Source organism: Hyposmocoma kahamanoa, unplaced genomic scaffold, assembly GCF_003589595.1.
Source record: "Hyposmocoma kahamanoa isolate Upper Pololo Valley unplaced genomic scaffold, ASM358959v1 65, whole genome shotgun sequence".
In the NCBI taxonomy this organism is placed as follows: Eukaryota; Metazoa; Arthropoda; class Insecta; order Lepidoptera; family Cosmopterigidae; genus Hyposmocoma; species Hyposmocoma kahamanoa.
This window is the reverse complement of record NW_020653853.1, coordinates 8,408,521-8,433,742: the sequence shown is the minus strand read 5'-3', so window position 1 is coordinate 8,433,742 and position 25,222 is coordinate 8,408,521. Positions and strand designations below refer to the sequence as shown.

The window sequence follows — 25,222 nt, the reverse complement described above, 5'->3', positions numbered from 1 at the left end:
TAATGCTTGTTTAAGCCATAAACAATTAGGTCAGGTAATAAGCTGAAACACCTCAATGAAATTTTTTTATGATACCAAGTGACGAGACGAACAAGTTGTGTACCTGGTGGTAAGCGACACGCCTGTCCAAAGCAGTTGGAGTGCTCAGAACTTTAAATTGCAAATATGTGAGGGGCACATATCTATGGGGGCACTGCCACTGCGCGCGTCACCCTGAGACATAAGTTGACAAGTCTTATGTGCCTGTAATTTCACCAGTACGGCAGTAACCACTCTTACACTTCAAAACTGAAACACAATAATTTTTATAATAAATTACCGCTTGGCGGTAGAAATAGGTAAGGTGGCAGTATTCCCCTGGTTTAACTGTTTCACGAGCAATTGCTATTAAAAATATATCACTATTATATAGGTATTCGATCCTCTATTTATTTAAAGCTACTTTCACGCGCTCTGAGTGCACATTATGTGTGTTGTATAATTCCAGATCTATATTTAAATTACGCGCGTTTTTTTTAATTGACACATGGCAATGCATTTACCAATTGTATTTAGTCCATGAATAAGGTTCGGTACCATAGTAAAAACTATACATCAATGCATTCTATTGATGTATCGCTTTTACTATTTATATGACTATAATTGTTACCCACCTTTATTATATCTTGATTTAAATATCATTCTCAACATTTCTTTGAATTTTTTAAGTCATTAGTGTTATATGAGCCATAATAATCTAAACTCTCCGTAAAGAGTTTAATGGTTACCACGTAATAAAACGGGTAATGGAAGAAAAATAAGAAAGTATTTCGTCGAAAATATAATATAGAATTTTTTTTTAAAGAAATATAAAATAAAAACAAGAAATATAAAGAGAAAACAAATGTAAAATTAAATGTAAATAATGTTCGCTTTATACGTTGGCGTTTACTTTAGGTGAAACTTTCTCAATTAATATTCGCTGAGATTCGTGAAAGTTTGCTCTTTTTGGTTTAAGGAACCGTTTTCCTGCTTTTTTTTAATAATGTCGGTTTGTAAATTTTCAGGGTTCTATTATCATTGCAAATCGAAAAAATTCAAGTGTATCTCATATACATACATTTTGTAACAACATTTTTAACGTCATATAATAACGTAATATTGTGTTAGTAGCAGCAGAGCCCCATGTGAAAGAGTTCGTCCAGGTAAGTACTCTGCCACGTTACTATTTCTGCCGCCAAGCAGTAGTACTTTGGTTTTGAAAAGTAAGGGTGCTGGTGAAGTTACAGGCACATGAGACTTATCAACGTATGTCTCAGGGTGACCTTTACGATTTCAAGTTCTAAGTGGCACTGCAACTGCTATGGATAGGCGTGTCACTTAGCACCAGGCACACGACTTGTTCGTCCTGTTACATGGTATAATAAAAAAAGAATAAAGTTAATAAATTGAGAAGGACAAAGAAATTACAGAAACAATTAATGAAATTCTTAATAGAAAGAACTTAACACATGACTATAGTAGCCACAAAATACTGTCGTTACAATAAAAGGCTAAAATGGTGCTCACGATTTCTTGCGACATAGACTTCTGAGGAGTAATTTCCGAGGATAATGAGTTCTTACTGTATAAACCATTTTGTTAAGACGCGTTGGGAGTTCATCTACTCAGATAAGAATAAATTTTAACCTTTCGTTTTATTCCTTTTTCAATTTCAATTTCTAAAAGCAGAAGTTGTTTATTTACGGTAATTAATGCATCGATCCTTAACCCCTTCATGAACAGCACTTAAACATTGCCGCACACTGATTGATTCGATATAAAATGAATGTAAATTACTGAATTTTTTTCAGTACGTTGTTAATATTTTCAGTAGCCGTAGAGCTCCCTGTGACAGAGTTCGTCCAGAGAAATACTGCCACCTTAGCTATTTCCCGTTCCGGTTTTAAGGGTGCTGGTGCAGGCACATGGAACTTTTCAACTTATGTCTCAGAGTGATGGGCGCAGTGGCAGTGCCCATCAGATCTTTACGGTTTAAGGCTCTGAGAGCTGCAACTGTTATTTACAGTCAGGCTTGTCCCTTACCATCAGGCGCACGACTTGTTCGTCCCATCACTTATTGTCATAAAAAAATACTTCTCTATGGAAAAGTAGTAGGCGGCAACTACAAAGAAACCATTTGGAAATCGCACTGTAAAGTCCGTAGTTTATTTTTTGAGATAGCGAAACAGGACACCCCGTACTATCATATCCTAATATTTAATTTTGCTGTTACTGTCCATGAACGGGTTAACTATCTCAATAGCACCCAAATAACAAGGTCTATTTCATATACTTTGTGTATTATGGCCACATCTATATATGAGTGTATGCGTTATTATTATCTGTTAAGAGTCTATGCAAACTCAAATGGATTTGGTTGATTCCGCATAACAGTGAATGATGAATCGATCACTTTGGAAAAAATATAATAAAATGAAGGATACAACGTACACTGATTACGATACGGCGTGCAACAACGATTCCTAAAAAATTTCACGATTGAGAAAAAAACACAATCTTATATCGAAATTTTACAAGAAAACCGCTGTATTCAATAGGCTGAATCGCCTGCGTAAATCATCTAACAGCATCATGAACGTTTTTACTGACCGGTGGGACTCTCCGCTGCTACACCAGTGGATGTGCTTGCATGCGGAGAAGCACATAGGTGAATAGTGGTAGCGGTTGAGACCATGTTGAGACCCTTGACTCTTATCAATAACATGTATTTTTAATTTTAATTTAATTTAATGTTATATTTTATTTTATTTTATTTTATTTTATTTTATTTTATTTCATTTCGAATTTCGAATTTCGAATTTCGAATTTCGAATTTCGAATTTCGAATTTCGAATTTCGAATGTCGAATGTCGAATGTCGAATGTCGAATTTCGAATTTCGAATTTCGAAATTGAGAGCATTGTTATTTCTATGTTAGTATATATTTAAATATTAATGTTTGAACAATAACAAAAATTACTTTTTAATACAGTTGCTCAAAACGTGGTATTTTTCGCACTACAAATCGTGCGGAAAGTTGGATTTCTCGCACTAGTGCTTTTTACTTTTCCAGTTTTTTTTTATTTACTGTTGTTTTAAGTCTTAAACATAGAACTAAAGAAGTTGTATATTTATTTAATATTTATGTGCTTTGTGACGTACATAAGTCATTCGTCATTAAAACTTATATTTATTTACAAATACTATATAATGAACGTATCGAGTGGAGGTCCACAGTCTCTGCCTACCCCTGAATGGGTGACAGGCGAGATTTTTATGTATATATTTATTTGTTCTATGTATTACAGATAAATTGTATCTCACTACCGTGCACGGGTTCCTAAAGAAGTTTAAACAAAAGTACCAGGACTTCATAATAAGAAAAGTGGTTACAGACCGATATTACAGAAAATAAACAAAAACAGCACGTTAGAACTAGATTTCCATAGACTTTTAACTAATGGTTGCAGTGGTTGTATTTCATTATTTTAATTTACTAGCAGAAAATGAGTTTTTTTTAAATACTGTTTTATTTTACTTTCAATGTAGTTTTTCGCAAATGTATTAAAAAACGTCGTTTGATACACGTGCGGATTTGTCATTTTCACTTGTCTCGCGTCTTGACCCTCGCCTCTGGCTCGGGCCAAGAAGCCCCGAGACTCGTGAATAATGACTAACTTTCCGCACTTATATCAAAAATAACTATTCTACTGATCAGCACCTGCGCAAAGTGGCGCATGGATGGAGAGTCATACATTTCCGCCACCGTCATCAAGATGCAAATTTTTTAATAATAATAATAATAACTATTACAAAAAATAATAACACACTCAACATAGCCCCGCACTAGAGAAATCCTGTGTCGCGGGTACCATGGACACACATATAGACAACCACAAATTACACCCAAACTCACGAGAGAAATAAATGTAAGCCACAGAAATAATTCTTCCGGCCCGGGATTCGAACTTGGGACCTCTGCGTGGCAGTTCGGCACAGTAGCCGTTTGGCCACGGAGGCAGACTGGCCTGACTACAAATGCTTTAATAAGAGAATTATAAAAATTCACATATACATTTTTTATACATTTGTTTCACGTAGTTCGTAATTTTATTTCATAAAAACATTTTGATTATATGTCACTTTGTTATTGGGGTACGATTTATTGATACTTAAAAAAATGGCGTCTTCGTCGTCGACACTTTGAAGAAAAATATAAAAATAACATTCTGCGATAGTGTAATTACGCGTAACTAGCATTGAATTATGAGTTTCCATTTCGATAATTTAGTGACCAAATCAACTCCGCGTATATGTCGTGGCAATCAAATTAAAAATGACGGGAATCTGTTGTTATAAGCCCGTAGACAGCATAAATTAATGCTTACTATGCAAAAATGAAAGTCGTAGCTATTGAAATTACAAACTAATAACCCTTCTCCTGTAAAATTTGGTTTATTGCAGATACGCGCCTTTTTGCCAATGCTACATAAGCGGATTTGCACTATCCCCGACGTTAATGTTCTTACCTGGTAAATGAAAGTTTCATCGAAGAACGGATTGCAGGTCTTTTTCTTTTGCTTCGTCTGCAGCACTCTTCGCTCGTCTGGCATCAATTGGAGTCTAAACAAAATCAGAATTTTCATTACAAAAAATTGCGGAAAAAAAGAGTCCGTAATCCTAATCCTCCGAAAAATACGTTTCTTATTTCGAAATTTTCTAAACTTTTGTTAAGAGAGCTATAAGGTTTAACCAACTTATCGTTCCGGTTTTTTTTCACTTTGGTAGCAGTTTTCTGGGACAAATAGTTTAATAGTAATGAAAATAATAAAGTGGTTTATTTATGGATTATTATAGCACCAGCAGCGTATTCCAATATAGTGAGGATACAATTATGACATTATAACTATAATATTAACAATTAGTACCACCAAGATTTTGTATACAATGTTTGGTTAGGTAGTATTGTATTTATGTTTTAAAATTATGTTATATATTTTTTTCTAGGTGTAGGAATATATAGTAGTTTATGACATTCATATGTATGAATACATATGTTTGTATTGGTTTTATTATTTATAAATAATATATATGTATATGTGTATTTATTTATCGATTTTCTATCTATTGATTACTAATTCTTCATACACCGCCGTCTTTTTTCCTGTGAGTTATATAATTACTTCCATCCAAAGGTTGTCAGGTAGAATTAGCTTAAAGCGATAAGACCGCCCATTGTACCACCTTAATTTTAATTTAATTGTATTGTATTTGTTTCCTTTTTTGGTATACAATAAAGAATTTTTGTATTTGTATTGCGATTTATCTGTTTGGATTCTAGTAAGTGTTTTTTTGATGTATTGTTTTTCTACTTAGAAAAGGTCGTTTTCCAAATAGATCCTACGGGGAATCGAACCCAAAACCTCCTCTTCCAACGTGGAAACCATTAAACCCCGAGGTCAAAACTCGTTTACCTTCAACCGATATCTAATATTTTTTCTTATTAATTAATGCTCATAAGCATTGTTAACAAAAGCTTTGAAATACGCAACACAAAGTACTCCATGATGTATTCCTGCGGAAAAACCCCGACAGGTAGTTAATTCCACAACCTAATTGTACGTGGGAGAAAGCTCCTCCAGAATGTTAGGATGGACGCCCTGCCGGTGGCTAGCGGTGCGATGATAAAATATTGCTGTTGGCATCATGTTAAACAATTCTTCAGAATATTGCTTTCAGTTTATTATTATTATTATAGTATATATATGTACGGTAGAGAAAACAAACAATTCTCTTTATCTCTTATGCTTACGGCAGCAGACCGTAATCGCAAATTTACTTTAAAAGTTGTATTTCATGTGAATATTTCGTATGTGATTTGAATGACTTATTCAGAATGAACAGAAACGTGTGTTTTTTTTTTGTAGTTAGCATTTAAATTGAGCATGTAGTGACAAACATACAAAAGGGTACGCTGAGGTGGTCTGGGCACATGGAGCGGATGAATGAATGAAGATTAATGAAAGAAATATATAGAACTAACGTAGAAGGAATCATTGAAAGAGAACGGCCACACAGAACATTCTCAGACAAATTGAGAGTGTTCTTAAAAAGGCTGTAGTATGTAGTGTGAAGAATAAGAGAGCATGTATGAAAAAACTGATGAATGTAAGTGAAGAAGAAGAAATGCTTCACTTGCATTTTATGAGGATCGTGCTAAGTGCCGATCGATAGTCTCTGCCTACCCCAATGGGAATTTAAGGGTCTGAGTTTTTTTTATAATATCAAGTGATGGGACGAACAAGTAGTGCGCCTGGTAACAAGTCAACATGCTGGTTTTATCACGCATTCCGTTACTGGAAATTATTATTATTTATTACGTATTAACTTGTAAATAAAATGTATAACAATTGCGAAACCCAAGAACCCAATATTGGAAATGAAAGTCGTCGATACAGAAATTTGAAACATCGAAAGCCAACAAGCCTCCTGGGGTACCATCGCTCTTCTCTAAAAATATCTACTCATTTTATCTCAAGCGAATCAAATGTCTTTAAATATAAAGAATCAATATCTCCCTACCGTTAGATAACGTGGTTATAATTCGTAGTATAAAACCACCGTCTCAATAGCCGCGATTGTGATTGCGGTGGTGGTGTATTTATTCATTTCTTGCCTGCTATAGGATAATAAGTTCTCAATAGCAGTAGAGCTCTTTGTGAAGTACTGCCACCTTACCTATTTCTGCCTCAAAGCAGTAATGTTAGCATTACTGTATTCCGGTTCTGAAGGGTAATGGCACTGGTGAAATTACAGGCACATGGGACTGTTCAACTTATGTCTCAGGGTGTCGGACGCAGTGGCAATGCTCCCCAGATCTTTGCGATTTAAAGCTCTGCGTGGCACTGCAACTCTTATGGACAGGCGTGTCGCTTAGCATCAGGCCCATGTCTTGTTTGTTTCGTCCCTTGGAATCATGAGGAAAAACACAAGCCCCGCTGCTACGTTTGTGTGGAATTATACTGCTTGTCTTTTGTACTATGCCATAACTAATTATACTATGCTACAACGAATGTATTTACTACTCACTTACTTTAATTGTATATTTAATTAGAAAATTCTAATTAGGAATTTTTGTAATGTATAATAGTGTATGATTTCGGTGAGTGAAGTGCCTTTTCAATTATTTAATAAGAAACTGCATACTGTGATGTCTACAGCGACGAATATACTTCACTTGTACTTCTACACTATATACAAGGTGTAGCCTGGAAACCAGCAAATTGCTGCAGCAAGTTGCTTTTTCTTTAACACAGCTATTTATTTTAACCGTGACCATGGGACCTGTAAAGGCCCGAAACTTTGGTTTGTTTGAAAAAACAAATATACGCGATTTAAATCTGGAAAAATAGTTTCATTTTCTATTTTATTTAAGCCATTTTAAGTTTTTTATGTATCGTTGTAGTGCTGAGCAATAAAGTTTTTTTGTTTCACTTTTATTTTATTTTTAAATTTCAAATATACATGCATATTATATACAGATCCGTAAAAACATATAGAAACATCCACTTACTTGATATAAGGATCGCAAGCATTGGCCAGCGCTGGAGTGCGTGAAGGTAGGTGCTTCGCCTTCAAGATGGTAACTTGGAGCCTCTCGGTACTGGATTCATACTTGAGAGTATACCATACACGACCCTGGGGTAAGAAAAATTAAACTAATTAATTCGCTTCATTTGTAAATCTTAGCTATAGCTTAGGTCTTAGCCATGTATGATGTACACCTGTTCAGCTGTTAATAGATATTGATGTCTTTTTCCAGTATAAGAATCTCAGTGATAAAATGAATATTTATTTTACTTTATTCTACCCAACTCTTTGACTACTAACAGTAGAACTACGAAAACTACCTCTAAATGAAAGTGAAATGGGGTATTAAAGTTTGTTTATAAAAATGTTGTTTTTAAGCCGTGGTGCGATTTGGGTGAAAGTTGTTTATTTATAATATAAACGTGACGAGACGAACAAGTCGTGTGCCTGATGGTAAGCTACATGCCTTTCCATAACAGTTGCAGTGCCACTCAGAGCTTTAAATAGCAAAGAACTGCGGGGTACTGTCACTGCGCTCGTGACCCTGAGACATAAGTTGACAAGTCCCATGTGCCTGTAATTTCACCAGCACCCTTACCCTTCAAACCCCTTGGTATAAATACAACATGTGTTTCAGGGTTCTTAAACCCCTAAATAAAGGTAAGTTCGATACCGAAGTATATTGAAATGTTTTGCGTAGAAAATCTTATTCCTTATGTTTTATAGTGTAGTTCTTTAAAATAAAAGTCTCATCGAGTCTAATACATGTAATAAGTATTTAAATATGTTACAATCGTATATATGTTACAATACAGGAGCGGTGGCGGCGGCCATCAAGGACGATAACATAGTACTTGTCATTAACAAGATGCTATAAAATAAAGGCACCCACGCACGCGAGTGTCACAGTGTGCTGTTTTACTTAGCTAGAACCATAACACCTTAAATTTGCATTTTGTGTTTTAGTTGTACCTGTATAATACATGTGAACATTTTACGCGGACCAAGTCGCTGCCAACAGCTAGTTACTTCTAAATAAACATTATTCTAAGTGATAAACAAAGATTTAACGTTGTTCTGCATAAACCGCAACCTACACAATAAATGTATAAATCGGATGGTACTTTACCAAACTGATTACAGTGAACATCAAGAGGATGAACATTTATATTATAAGTGCTTTACACAAATGAACACTTTGTGTTCCACTAACTTAGTATTTAAGTATTTAGCCGCTCGCGCGATACATGCAGCCGTAGACGCATACCACACCTAGAGGTGCCGGTGATGATTTTATACCGATTTATCGGACATCAAAGTTATAACAGGTAAAAGAAGTAATATTAATTGCTATTTCGGTAACTACTCTAGCAAAACATAAAGTTTTTAATGCCTGGGTCTGTCATTTAAAAAAATAAACAACTTCAAAAATACGTCACGACAATCGTGTATGTTATTGTCTGGGCTGGTGATTTCGGTGTTTATTTATTGAAAACATACCGTAAGTAGCTTTTTTAAGTTTACCCTGAATATAAATGTTTATAAACTATACTTTAAGGAGTAATTTCATGGTAAACGTTAGAACCACTCAAACGGAATATTATCATATTTATCCAAGCACACCAAACATTTCATTAGTGCTTTTTAAGTGCAGGATGTGCGGTGCATTACTGCATTTTATTTGAGATTTTTTTGTTGGTAGTACGGAGGGTATTTATTTAGCAATGCAGAATAATAATTTCTATTTATAAAAACTGGTATTTAAACTGAATGCTTTTCTAATTTGCGAAACCAGATAGCCGCCATTTTGCGGTAGGTTTATCCTATCCTTTAAGGGCCGTGTAGGTGGGGGTAGCGCATCGCGTGAGCGGATAGAACTATAATGAGTTTGAATTTGAACTATTATGAGTATTCCGGTTTTGAAGGGCAAGGGTGCTAGTTAAACTACAGGCGCATGGGACTAGTCAACTTACGGCTCAGAGTCACGGGCACAATTTATATTATATATATATAATGATAAAAAGCGTTGAGCCAGTATAGTTATTTACTTACAGTTATCTATCTTTCGCTATCTAGTTAACTAGATACCGGCATTGACAAGGGGCAAATATAGACCTGATAAGGCAAAGTCCTCAAAAGTGTCCCGCTCAGCCCTTTGTTACGTCGAACTTCGAAACTAAACAATGGTGGATTAGAGAATTCAAGTTCAGTCTGGAGGAGATAAATGGTATGAACTTCCATAAATCAACGAAGCAGTCACTATTAACGACGCGATGGTTGAATAATAAATAAATATATAAATATTAGAGAACATCACATTCGTTGCTCCGATCCCACAGTAAGTAACTAATGCACTTGTGTTATGGAAATCTGAAACAACGACAGTACCACAAACACCCTGACCCGAGACAACATAGAAAAGTTAGTTTACTACATTGATTCGGCCGCGAGTCGAACCCGCGACCTCTGAGATGGCCATTTGATCACATAAGCCATATAATTTACTTGTTATGAATTCAGTCGAGATTCATCTTACATTTTTAGCATTATATACACTGATGATAATTCCATAGGGCGCACTATAAGTATCCGAAATTAATAAGAAAAAAATACTATAAATGGTCAGAAAGGAATTTGTTTATAGGAAATATTGTTTGTCTAAATATTCTCCGTTAGCGTTAATGCACGTTTTCATACGAATGAACCAATTTTGAAAACATTTATGCCACTCCTCCGTGACAATCTCTGAAACATATTTTTCATACTCTTCGACAGCCTCTTCAGGCGATGAAAATCGTTGAACACGTCCCTGGTTGTTAATTTTTGGAAATAAATAAAAGTCACAAGGTGGCAGGTCGGGACTGTACGCGGGATGGCTCATGTGGTCAACGTTGCTCACCTTCAAAAATTCACTTGTCTGTCTGGCCGTGTGAGAACTGGCATTATCGTGGTGCAAGATAATACGGCGATTACGTTATTTTTACGGAGTTTATCAATAACTTCCGGCAAACAAATGGTCGTGTACCAATCACTATTCACGTATATGATTGGTACACGTATCTGCGTATCACATTAAAAAGTGATACGCAGCCCAAAAAAATGGTCTAGCCTGTAAAAGGTATTTTTTGTTTGTAGGGTTTTTAAACTCCTGGAGGAAATCTTCAATAACAATATTACCTTTACTTACTAAGAGTATCTACGAAAAGACTCAACTACGTTAAATGGCTCCATCAAAGGGAACACGTAAAACTGCTGAAACTTTTACAAAAGAAAAAGAAATAAATACTTTCGATGGATACATCGGATACGAGACACGGACGTTCGACGAATACTAGAACGACAAAGTAAAAAGACTATCAAATGATGAACACATCTCAGAGTCAAATGGAAGCAAATGAAAAATTGGCAAATTACATGCGGAAGTCGACATATAAATAAAAAATAAAAAAAAAAAAATAAAATAATTTTTATTTCAGACCAAAGATCCATATTTTGTTAGTATACAAACATAATTCTTATTATCTAATGTTAGTAATTCTTATGATCTAATCTAACGTATGGTGCGTGTAGGAGCAGCCAGTATTTTACTACCGGGCTGTCCCACCGGTGCGCAACCGAGTTCAGGATGATGTTAGGGCTGGCGCTCACGCGCTGCAGCATGGAGTAGCATCGCTTCCGCATGATTGCATGAAAGCCATCCACTCCCGCCTCACAGAACATGCCGGAGGCGCTACACCGCCGCCCCAGCCCCATCAACACCCTGTACGCGTTATTATACTGCACCCTCAAAGCGCTATATGCCTTCCCTGTGTAACTGACCCACAGGCTGCAGGTGTAAAAAGTTTGACAGAATGCTTTAAAAAGCGTCGTCTTTACCTCCTTTGTACACCTTGCAAACCTGCGAGCCAACATATTGCAGCGGACAGAAAGCGCCCTGCGCTCCCTCTCCAGATCTAAGTTGTCACTTAGATTTTCAGAGACCCAGTGGCCCAGATACTTAAAGTTGGCTACTCTTTTAAGTGGCGTGCCAGCCAGAGTGATTGACGGCAAGGTGGAGTAGGTCTTATTACCTGCCTTAAACACCATCATTTCACTCTTCGTAGAGTTGTATCTGAGCCCATGAGCCTCCGCGTATTGTTCGCAAGTCCTGAGCAGCCTCCTCATGGCACCGATCGAGGGACTCAGCAGAACCATATCGTCTGCGTAACTAATGTTATTTACGCAGACCCCTCCTACATGGCAACCGATACCAGTTCTGCTGAGCTCCTCGATCAGCTTATTCATATATAAGTTGAAAAGGCGGGGAGACGACAAACCCCCCTGCCTCACCCCGCACTCCAACCCATACTCTTCCGACAAAGAGCCTGCCCACCTTACGCAGTTTGACTGCTCCTTGTACCAGTACTTGAGCAGTTGGATAACCTCATCGGGTACCTGTGTATCCTCCTTCAACTTCCGCCAAAGCAGGTCATAATTTACGAGGTCGAAAGCTTTGGATAAATCAAGGAAACAGGCAACCACAGGTGTGTTCCTGTCCGCATAGTATTGGACAGTATGCTTGAGTGACAGGATTGCACTTTCAGTAGACAATCCAGGTCTAAACCCGAATTGGGCGTCGTGCAACTTTATATGTTTTTCCATGTGTTTGTCAAGCAGACCGTCCAACACCTTTGCTAATACAGGTGCCAGTGAAACAGGTCTGTAGTTGCCTATATCCGAAGTGTCACCTGTTTTATTTTTCAATATTGGAACCACAATAGTCTTAATGATTGCTTCTGGAAGACAACAATGTCCAATACAAAGAGTGAAAAATGTGGCCAAGACTCTGGGCAGGTGCACTCCAGCGTGTTGCAGGTGCTCGATGCTGAGACTATCATGACCTGGGGACTTTCCTCTAACCATATTCTTGATTACAGTAGCCACATCTTTGGACGAGAAACTTACAGTCAAATCTGTGGCCACCTCCCCAGCATCGGCCACCTGCAACATACTACCCACATGCGTTGACACTTTAAAGTGTTTCATAAACCGGTCAGCTATGGCTGCCGGCTCATGTTCCCCTGCTATACTCATAGGCAGGCTCGGCCTGGGATTCAGCTTGTTCGTGTTTTTCCAAAATTTTTTAAAGTCCTTAGACGAGTGATTTTTAGCAATTATGTCCATCTGAATCTGACTTTGGTTGTTCTGACACCACTTAAGCTTATTTTTGAATTTCTTCCTTGTTTCACACATTCTATCATAGCTACACCCAGATATGGGTTTACCGAGATCGTTCCATAATTGAAACGCAAGCCGAGCCTCCCCGTGAGCAGCTTTTACATATTTGTTCCAGCCGGTTACAGTTTTTTTCCTCACAGTTCTCTGCTTACAACTAACTTCCGCAGCCACTGATAGCGTATTGACTAAGATAATACAATATGAGCTATAATCATACCTTCAATACATTGAAGATAGCTACGATAAGATGAAAACTAGATGATGATGAGAATCTGAAATGTAAATACACCACGGATCAAGGTGCCACATTTCTCAGGAAATTATAAACAATAGATTTTCTTTTACAGATTTCTTAATTAAAACCATGCACAACGACCGTACAGTCAATAAAGTACAAAAACGCAGTGCCTTAAAACAAAGCTAAAAGATAAAACTAAAAGGCTAATTGAATATTTTAACATTAGCGTTGAAAAATATGCATCGTCTAAACAAATATTAATTAAATAAAAGTGCCATATTATACGTCGCGTCGACGTAGCGGACACCTGAGCCATCCTGAGGGGTGACGCTGCGTTGTACTACATAATTATAAGAGCAATGCCACACGGTCGCTGCCGGTGCGTTGCGTCCTTGCAACGCTATGACTTCAACGCACCAAGTGCTCCACGAGCAGTGCGGTGTCGCAAAGTAATGTCGCTTGCTGAAACGGCCCATTTACTACCTGCATGGCACTCCGCCACTCAGGCCGGAGAGTGCTCACACACTATTCTGCATATGGCCCACGTACGGAGTCTCGCAGGACGCATTGCAGGATAGCTTCGACGCTGGGACTACATTCATAACCCTGTGTTACACGGCAGACGGCTAGGCGGACGACAATGAAGGATAACTAATTCCCCCTTTTACGTAGCATGTCGTTCTAATTTATATGTCGTGGAACGCAGCGTTGCCACTCCGCAACACATTGTATGGCGTCACGTAAGGAAGCGGCGTCTAAATATGCGGGACCTGACCGTCTGGCGTCACAAAAATTCGACTCCGCTTTGTATAAACGGATAACAAGGTCTTGTTATCAGGTGTTGTTATCAGGAAGATCCCAAATTTACATGAGTCTCAAAACAACTTCTTGAAAATTGTGTATTAAAGTCCTGGAATACCTAACTGTAGAGTGGTAGCTTATCTATTTCGTCCACAAAAACGTGTAAGGAGTTTAATACGAGACTATTTCATTAGACAATTATTCTATACATAATAAGGTTTCTAGTCTAACCAACCGAAAACATTTGATCAACGACCTTCTACATCACTTTTAAAAAAAAACATACCATTTATTTGTCCACTAAAGAAAATGTACTGTTTGTACAAGTGAAAATAATAGCTCACGACGGAACATTTGTTACTTTAAGAGCTCAAGAACCCGAAGTTAATTTGATCACAGAAAACCCTGTTCTACTGAGGCTGCCAAGAAATAAATTGAGTGTTACTATATTAGGAGTGGGATCCGCAACTGATGAATATAATGGCCAAGCTGCCGACAAAATGCTTCAACAAAACGTTCATATTACGGAGAATTTCACATAAATTGCTCAATACGACAATGGACTCTCAATTTGACCCCTCAATTTGATTTCAAAGTTCAAAGCTCGCCGATTCCAACTTTAAAATCTCACACGTATCACGATCACGATCTTGCTCTTGGGAATTGAAACAATACTAGTTACATAGTAGAATTGCGAACAGAACACTCTTTCATCGTAAAAACCCGTCGAGACCATAACTGCGCGAAAAAAATAAAAACTGAAATATTTTGTTACGATTAGTAACCTGGATAAAGTAACTATATTCTGGAAATGAGAGGACATGAAACCGGATCACTTGACACATCACAGTACTACGAGCTTCAGTTACAAAAATTTAGTGAAAATATATTTATTTCCAAATTTTCAACAGAACATAATACAAGATTGCAGCCGAATTAGAGGGAAAAAAGACCAATTATTTCATTTGGGGGACGACTACTTCAAACGTATGGGGCGTAACACAAAATCCCATCATCCTGTCCATCAGAGGATATTACACGCAAACGCTGATTCAATAGGAGCACAATTCTAGTATTCACGAAAGTGCTCATCTAACTACATTACCTTATCAAAGGCAGGGAACGATATTTAATTGTCGGCGGAAATAGAACTATGAAAAGAAAATTACGTCAATGTTTTTTTTATAAAATCAAGGGACAGGACGAACAAGACGTGCGCCTGATGGTAAGCTACACGCCTGTCCATAAAAGTTACAGTGCCACTCAGAGCTTTAAATTGCAAAGATCTGAGGGGCACTACCACTACGCCCGTCACCCTGAGACATAAGTTGACAAGTCCCACCCTTACCCTTCAAAACCGGAACACAGTAATGCTGACATTACTGTTTGGCAGCAGAAATAGGTAAAGTGGCAGTACTTCCCTGGACGAACTCTTTCACAAGGAGCTCTACTGCTAATAAAACTGCTACTGTGTACAGTGCCAATAATTACGATGAAAGCTTTTTTAATCTTAAACGACCGCTAAGTTAATCACAAAGTTAGGATCCGCAAATGGAACACAGTCATCTTTACGTGTATGACAATAAAAACAATACATGTATTACATGGAGCTCATGTCAGATTTAAGCAGCAAGCTCTCTAAAGGTTGAACTCGCGCTCTAATTCAAATAATTTATTCCTGTAATGGCACTCACAAAATAATAGTAGGTATAATTCTCATATTCCCGCACCTTAGACTGTTTATTAATATCATAATTGCGATACGAACACATTCGTCAGAGGAACGGCTAAACATCTTTACTCAGAATACATATAATATTTACTGACTAGGCGCGACGAAACTACCATTAAATAGTTTTTCGAATGGAAATAAAGTGGCACTTCAACGGACTTGCATGACTATAGGTTATGCAAAACTGCAGGTATGGCTATGAAATACTGTCACCGTCGAGTCTCAGGTGCACTAAAACGAAAAGCGCACAACGTTGCTAGCTAAAATAGAAGCATGTTTGTATTTCAAACCTTTGTAGCCGCTCACGTATAAATTAAAGGAATTTTATCAACAACTAGAGGCCAGAATACTGCAACAATGGAAAAAAAAACTGAACAAACGACTGAACATACCTGAACTAGAAGAAAGCATTGTTCAAAGCATGTGGAACAAAGCTGCAAACAAACAAGTAGAGTATGCGACAGCGTCTAAATGAAAGATAAGTCGCCAGAAAATGGCCCTTGAGACGTGTCCTAGAAACCCACATTGGGTCAGAGAGCTAAGTTTGAGTGGAGACCACCATAAAAAAGCAAAAACCTCTAATGACGCAGCCAAATATAAAAGAGGAACCGCATTCTATAGACTCTGGCTTCAAAATTGATCTGTCAACTACGAAACCGACCACTACTAAACCATTACAACAACGCGTTAAATAAAGAACTATTTGGAATTATTTTTAACATTTTTTTTTACTTTTACAATAATAACATTACTCACACTCGTAATTGAATCACGTGACGCTTTCGCTGCCGCCACAGTTGACACTCGGATATGTAATTGGAACTGACCCACAGATGTATTACGACACAATTGCTGGGAACATATGCTGGGAACATATGACGACTTATCCTACCACTAGAATATTTTAATTGACTGAGTAATATATACCAAACGATTGATTAACTTTTCAATACGAAATTAAAACAGAACGATGCTTTTAAAAATACTGGACCAAACCAAACTACTTCATTTTATGAAATAATTACACACCTATACTCAAAGCGTGCCAAATTTTATTACTAATAAGGCATGATTACTAATGAGCATTCTAATGGCATATAAAATAATCACGTGACAGCATTGGACCGACATACAATCGGATTTCCATCTTCCTGATGAATTCAGTTTTTTGCGATAGGCTACAAAAGCCATCAAAGTGTACAACGGTGTACAGAATTGTTTAATACTAGAGCGGTATTCTTATCACACGTCCCATTTAGTGAAACGTGAGAAACGCGAATTTCGTAACGGTGTGGAATCCATCTTAAATAGGTATTAAGAGTTCCGATCAAGTAGTTTGCCGACAAATAATACAATACCATTAAAGCTTTTCAAGGTAAGGAAAAGGGTTTACTAAGCTGATGATATAATTAAAATTAAAACTAAAAATAGTATTAATAAAATTAAAATTATAATTAAAATTAATGAAGTAGCATTAAATGATAAATTTATGGACAAAAGAAATCCGAATTTAGCAAAGGTTTTACTCAGAAATTGGGATATGATGGCTACCCACTACTTTACTTAGCGGTATTTACAGCTTACTTATTACTTAGCAAACTTAACTAGACAAGCTGTTACATATTTTACCAGTTGTGTACAAAGGTCCCGTGGCGTTCACGTATTCACGTCGGGAAACCTAATCAAGAACTTACAAGTTTCTCTGGACCACTACCAAGGACATCAATCACGCCAGGAGAAAACTTACAGGAAAATATCAATCTATCAATGTTATTTACTTGTAAGAATAATGCACAGTAGGTTCTATTTTAAATAGATTGAACTTGTTCTACAATTTTGGGATAGTTTTGTTACGCTGAACATTTAGGGAATTTTGTTTTAAATTTTGAGGGTCCTAGTTCGGGTTTACCTTTATACGATTGAATTATATTTGTAGTAATATATATTATAGTATGTAAGTTACTTATTTTATTACTTACTTAATTTATACTTATTTTATTTCATTAATTTTATTTTTGATGAGGTGTATAACTACGTCATATAATTGAGTTAAAAAAAATGTCCAAGGTTTTTTTAAATGTAGCAAAAAATGTTATCAGAGCAGTAAAAATTGTACTTGATCTTATATAGAATTAAATAGACTATTGCTTGAAACGTTGTTCAATTGTTTCAAAAATTAAATCAAATAAATGATTGAGTTTGATGTAAGGTAGGCCTTTTCATCCGGGGTACCTTAAGTACCTTATTCGAACATTTTCTATTATTACTATTGGTCAAATGCTGCGTTATCAAATTATATTACAATTTTGAATAAAAGTTTACAAGTAACGTCAAATTTCTTAGAAATGATAACAGGTTATATCCATTTATTTATCATTACTTATTGTTCCTGTAAATAAGTAGATTCCGAGCGGTCGCCGAGTGGAGTCCACAGCGGCCGCCGCGCCGTCGAAGACCGGAGGCCGCGTTGCCGCCGCACAGCGACCGCGTGCGTCTAACTGTCATGGCAAAATACGCTCTATGTGTTTAGCTTTTACGTTTTAACTTAAATGAGCGTCCCGGACACGTGGGCGAGGCGGACTTGAATTTGATCTTGAGTTGTATGATTTAGAAGAATTTAAATGTTGTTTGCCTAACAAATAGAATTCAGATTCGCTATTAATGTACACGAAGGCATGGTAACTTGGCGCACGCCGCGCGGCGGCCGCGCGAAAGCTTTCGCCTCGTATAACTGATGGAACGAACTTTTTCACAACGAAGTCTATTAAAATAGTAAGTTTTTCAATAAGTAATAAAAAACGTCTATAAAGTGACAATTATTAAAAAAATATATCTTCTATTTAAAGTTCATATTTAATTGGCAAACAACCAATACTATTTTGTGTTAGAACAAAGAGCGGTACAGACCGCGTGTTTATATAATTAAAGTAAATTGCTGTATCTTGGGAATCCTGTCTGCAATGAAAAATCTTTCCTGTTTCCATTGTATACAATAGCAACTAACAACATGCCAAGCGAAGCAAAATTACGAGGTCACCACCCGATCGCGCCTTGTAATATAACAAGAGAACATGGGTTGCTTCCTAGATCGAGTTACACGCAACTTACACCTGGCTTGCGATCTGCCGGGAAAACTGTACATTACGTGAAAATATCATAAGATTATACACACTCATTGGTTCTATAGCGACTTCATTTCAAAGTTGCGCAATGCAACAGTTACAGAAGTGACTATATCTGTCCTGCTTGTCATAACTAACGCATTTGCATGTTGATAACGTTCGAGATATTGGCACCGGAAGTTTCTTTTTATTTGGAAAATATCAATTAGCTACGCAGACTTTGCTATACAATAAAATTTTTTTCTGAGTGTTCGATCTTTGTATTAATAATTATAATAAACTAGTGGAGTAATTTCACAAAAAATAATTGAATACCAATTCAATAAAAAATTTAAATTAAAAATGAAATTAAATAAGTTAAAAAAATTATAAAAAATATAAAAAAGCCGCTTATAGATCTCGTTTCGCCGATTCCTATAACTGACGAAAATTGCAAAATTACATATTTAGTGTAGGAAATGAAAGTATTTTTGCGGATTTTAATCGCGAATAATTGTTTTTTCCAACAAACTCTATGTTCTAAGGTCCCATGGGCACGGTTGACTGATAACTATGGGATCTGTAAAAGGCCCGAAACGTCGGTTTGTTTGAAAAAACAAATATACGCGATTTAAATCCGGAAAAATAGTTTCCTATGTGTAACAATCGCGAAAACCTATGAACTCGATATTGTAAGAAACAATCAAGAGATAGCTTAATAAATAAAGATATGTAAAAAAAGAAACAATCAATATACAATTACCTCAAAATGAGACACAATTTATGTGAGCTAGTTTTAACCAAAATAGTCCTTATTAAAAATATTAAATAATTTTTTCCATTTTATTATTAAATATTTTTGGGAAGTAGGAAATTGTTTAAGTGTCTGTAATAGACTATATATAAATTATAATGATCTTTTATGGGATGAGTAATTCGTTTTTCATCCATTCTGAGAAAGTACAATTTTTGAGTTAATACACTATTGTACTAACAGTGCTTTAAGTTAATAACTCAATTTCGCTAAATATGACGATTACCTTAGTTATGATAAGGGCGGTATAGATATACTCACATCGTCGAGTACATAACCAGACATAGAGACGAAATAAGGGCCATCCCTGACAACTCATCAGGTAAATGGACCTTATATCACATTTAATATATCAACTTTCGTTTGCGCTGAAATCACAAATTTAGGAAACTGACATAGTACAGCGCCAACAGCTGACCTATGTGTATTTATTGTAATAAAGATAATATATCTAAAAATGGGGGCTATTCTATTCGGTGGTGTGGGAAAAACAGCAAAAAATCTAATTACAAAACAAATGGAATCATATTTCATCGGTAATTAAATATTAAACACGTATATAAAATAAATAAAATAAAAAGGTATTTATTTCTCCACAAAACATGAGGAACACAATACTTAAAAAACGAACAGAAAAAAAAACAATTGAGTGATGTGGTTGCTGATTTTCAGTCTACACCAAGCTAGCTGTTCGTTTGCTGCACCAAGCTGATATACGTAATGTATATCGAGTTCTTAGGTTTATGCAATTGTTATACATAGGAAATGAAACTATTTATCCGGATTTAAATCGCGTTTATTTCTTTTTTCAAACAAACCAACGGTTCGGGCCTTTTACAGATCCCATAGTTATCAGTCAACCGTGCCCATGGGACCTTAGAACATAGAGTTTGTTGGAAAAAACAATTATTCGCGATTAAAATCCGCAAAAATACTTTCATTTCCTACACTAAATATGTAATTTTGCAATTTTCGTCAGTTATAGCAAAGCTCAAGTTAAACTGGTCATTTTGAAGTGAAACAATTGACGACATCCGACAAATCTTTCGAATCAAGACTGGGCAATCGGAGCGCATTTTGATTTGGCAGAATAGTTTTCAAACAAATTAAATGACATTTCGTCTCTATTTCTGGTTATATACTCGATGACTCACATCATCTGTGTTATATGAACACGAACTATGATTTAGAATTTAGATGTTCCAATGATATGAGCAGCAGTTATAATAATAGTTCCCGTCCGTACATTTTTACTGCTATCATTTCATATCAATCAACCGAAATAGAAAAGAAATGTGACTACCAAAACAAACGACCAAGAAACTCTGTCATACAAAGATGTCATGCAAGACTTTCATCAATACGCTAAGCATAAAACTGTGCGTAGGATTTATTTTAGCCATAATATGGACGCTACAGAGGTCAAAGAATTGTGGACAAATGTTATTTCTGTAAACGTTAATAAAGAGTCGCTACTAAAAGACATAGTACGAGGATAATGAAATGCAGGACGTGCTACGAGGAGCGTGTGCCACCTGCTACGAATCCTGAGCGCTCTAACAACTATACATCGCTTTTGAATTAGATTAATTTACCTATTTTGAACTAACGTTTTACGATAGTAATACACTCGTACTACATTACATTGTGTTAATACACAATGTACTGAGTTAATAGGGCGGTAAATAAGACATTACTAAGAGACGTTTTTTAGAAGCCCAAAGGCTGAGGGCTTTAATGACTCGAGTTTTGTAAGCTTTACCGCCCGTGCTACATACAATGTTTTTCATGACATTTACGAGGAAATAGATACATTAATAATTTGTTTCTTGTATGAATAAATATCGGTTCACAACACAACATTTACGGATTTTGCAAATGGCGGTTCTTTTGTTTTTTTTTAAACAGATTGCCAGCTATTCTTCCATAAATAATACAACTCAAACTAAAATTTATAAAAGGCACAGACGCCTGCAACCAGAATGTATTAGATATAAAATAAGTAATTTCCAAACTAACAATACAGCAGAGTTTGAATTCACAAAATAAATTTAGCAAAATATAGTTAAATTGCAATTATTTTTTTTTATATACATCAAGTTTATGCGAAATATGCTTTCAAATTTTTCGAACATAAAAACTTTTTGCTTAATCTTGACTGGATGTAATGAAAAAGCTCATGGGTATAATGCCCGCATGTCATGACACTGTATACGAGCAAGTGTGATGAAAACTTATTATATACAGGTATATTTAGTTTATAGAATATAACGACCTTTTACTACCATGATATTAATTTATTTTTTGTAAAGTTTCTCCACTGGTTTGTTTTAGTTAATACAAAGGTTGAATACAAAGAAAAAATTATTCGTTCTCGACTCGAACCAGCGCCTTCACCATACCGTGGCTAACGCTCTCTGAACTGAACTACGGAATTAACCAGCAGACCTTACGAATCTTTCTATGTGCTTGTCGCAGATCTTTATTTTCGGTTTTTAACGACTTCTTTGCAGTAGCGCCATCTGTGTTTGGTTTTTTAATTAGTTTTTTAAGAAAAGCTTTCATAAATTTGTCACAGACCTCTGTATTAATGATTACATAGATGTAATATAATAATGATAACGCACACACTCATAGTCCCGCACTAGGGAAACCCTGCATCGCGGGTGCCATGAACACATATAAACAACCACAAAGTACACCCAAACTCACGAGAGAAATAGATGTAGGCCTTACAAATATTTCTCCCGGCCCAGGAATCGAACCCAAGACCTCTGCGTGACAGTCCAGTGTGGTAACCTTACGGCCACCCAGGCAGTTCAGGTTAGTTTTTGACTCTACTTCATATTGGAAAAAACCTATTAGGGTATTCTTTTAAGAGTACCAGTAAATCGAACGTGTGACTCACTTGGCGTTAGCCGCGAACTACATAAACCACGTGCAACAAATAACAAACAATATTTTTAAAAGTTACTTGCAGTGAACATGAAGAAGAAGAATGTTATAACTTAATTTGATATTAAACTTTTCTTAACACTCTAAATTAACTTATTCGTTTGTATAACCCCTACTACTACAGGTTGTACAATACCCTTCTCATAGGAGTACTTGTAAATTAATTACTACTGAAAATAACCGGTATTGAACCGTATGTATTTTTGACATTGCTTTAAATATAGACCAGTCACAAGAAATAAAGAAACAGTTTCGTTTTTATATTTGTAAAATATATAATACCTATAACCTATCCACCTCAGGGAAATCAAAATGAAATGTCAATTAGACGCCTTGTAATTTACCCACTGCGCGACATACGAAGCGAGAGAACAAATAATATTTATTCATGTTTTCATTATTCATTCGCATCATAATCATTGATGGTCTCATAAACCCACCCAATATGGTAGCACCGCGAGAGTAGAGTTCCTTTTGAAAGAGTTCGTCCAGGGAAGTACCTAATGCCGCCTTACCTATTTCTGCCGCCAAGCAGTAATATAGCCTTAGTGTGTTCCGGTTTTGAAGAGTAAGGGTGCTGGTACATTTACGGGCCCATGGGACTTGTCAACTTATGTCTCACTTAAAGCTTTGAGTGGCACTGCTATGGTCAAGCGTGTTGCTTACCACCAGGCGCACGACTAGTTTGTACCATCACTAGGTATCGTAAAAAAAACCGACCGACTACTCCAATTTGTATTTTGCATGCACAACTATGCGTACTTTATACAGCAGTTGTGCCTTTTTTCGTCCTGAGGGCAGTATTGTACTCCAAAATACTTTCTTTAAAATGAAATTTTATTAATTGCCTCCGTAGCCGAACGGTTACCATGCCGGACTGCCACTCAGAGGTCCCAGGTTGGATTCCCGAGCCGGGAAAATATTTGTATGGCCTACGGCCTACATTTATTTCTCTCGAGAGTTTGGGTGTAATTTGTGGTTGTCTATGTGTGTCCCATGGCACCCGCGACACAGGGTTTTCTCTAGTGAGGGGCTATGTTGAGTGTGTGCGTTATTATTATTATTAATTTGATTCTTGAAAAGAAAACTGCCTTTGCTTTGAATATAGGGAGTCATCTTACTTAACCACGCGGATTTGGCTTAAATCGGTCAGAAAACACCTTTATCTCCAAAAAGAACGAAAAGGACATCGTCCACCGGTGATGCGACTTCACACATGCGAAATGCACAGCGTTCTTTTCTCTTTTACATGAACTTTTTTTCGACTGGCTCAAGCTGATTTCGCATCGATATGTACGATGACTCCCTTATATACTGTTAACATGGCTATGTTATTCGATATTTCAGAGTGCGGTATTATCCACTGTGTGTAATCTTTCTTTGAAGTTTAGGTAAAAATACTCAACCTATTCCAATATTACCTGCTGTTGTTTAAATGTCGCACCCTTTTTTTATTTTAAAGACGACTGGCAAAAATGTGTTAAGAATGCTGAAGATCTCAAAATGAAAATCTTATTTTTGATTATGACAATGAAAATCGAGTATGAAAGCTAAAAAGTACACGTAGAAATACACGAAGAGTCAATGTGATGGTTTTAGGATCCCTTTATACCCTTTAAATTTTTTTTTATTAAACTTTATTTATTATATTTTATAATTATTCCCATTATTAATTCTAATTACATGTATTATTAAGTAACTGTTTGTCTGGAGATAGTCTTTTGTAAAATTATTCTTTTTGAAAAAAAAAAAATGGAAAATATTTTTTTTTGTAGGAATTTTCCTACATATTCCGAAAAATGATGGCTGCAACAACGCGACGCAAAGTTTAGATAAATATAGTCTTCTTACTTATCCCAAATAACGTCAATTTTTAATGTGCTTAAGTGATTCCCGAATCCCTAAAAGATCCGTGACAAAAATGTGATACTTAGGTAAAAAAACTCTACCTATTCCGATCACTGGTATAGTATATGGTATTGCAAACTTGTTATAAATTGAGTCTTTTCAAGGCGAGAGTGGATTGGCATTATTTAGGTGTGCATGCTCCATCAACGCACTCATCGTTAAATTTCATCAGGTGAGATGAAGGTCAGGACCGTAGCAAGTGGAAGACTGTTGTCTCTGCCTACCCCGATGGGAAAAAGGCGTGAAGTATACGTATGTATGTATGAAGGTCAAATGCGCACTTCTAGTTTAATTTAAAAAATACAATTTTCAGCTCAATACATTTCTAATTTAGTACTAACAAATATTTAGCGATAAAAACGTGGGTGAATGTTGTTTATCGAATGACTTTTGTTAAATATAGATTTTGCGTGGTGGCTGTTTAGTAAATTAGTCACTGTTAATTAATGTTTTGTAGCGTTCAGTTTCCGAGAAGCGCTTTTAACGTCAATCAATAAAATTGTACTATTAAACTTCCACTTAGACAGTGTCAGTTTTCAGTATTCTGGTATTCTTAGCTGTACGTCACGTGTTTACGTCACTGCGCTACAGTTTGCCGAATTTCCTTTCCAGTTTCGGAATGGGAGTTTTCAGTCTTAATATAGACACCGATTATTTTAAATACTGTTTTATTTTACACTTTTAAACCTAAACAGATTTGTATGAGTGTTGCAACTCCGATAACAATAGTATCGAACATAACAAATATTTTTTGTATGTGAATATTATACGAAAAAATTATGAAGATATGACACAATTTATAATAATAAAAATTATACCACTGATTTATCGCCGTCGTAAGTAAT

The 25,222-nt window shown here is 36.2% G+C and overlaps 1 protein-coding gene across 1 annotated transcript in view; it reads right to left on the bottom strand.

Moving 5' to 3' along the window:
• Positions 1–25,222, bottom strand: part of LOC113231392 (synaptotagmin-15-like) — a 145,841-nt gene that overhangs the window by 26,697 nt on the left and 93,922 nt on the right. Inside the window, exons 7-8 of the mRNA XM_026465692.1 lie at positions 7,595–7,719; positions 4,551–4,644 (exon numbers count right to left, since the gene is read on the bottom strand). Of these exons, the coding sequence (XP_026321477.1) occupies positions 4,551–4,644; positions 7,595–7,719 (219 nt within the window). The remainder of the gene's footprint in view (positions 1–4,550; positions 4,645–7,594; positions 7,720–25,222) is intronic.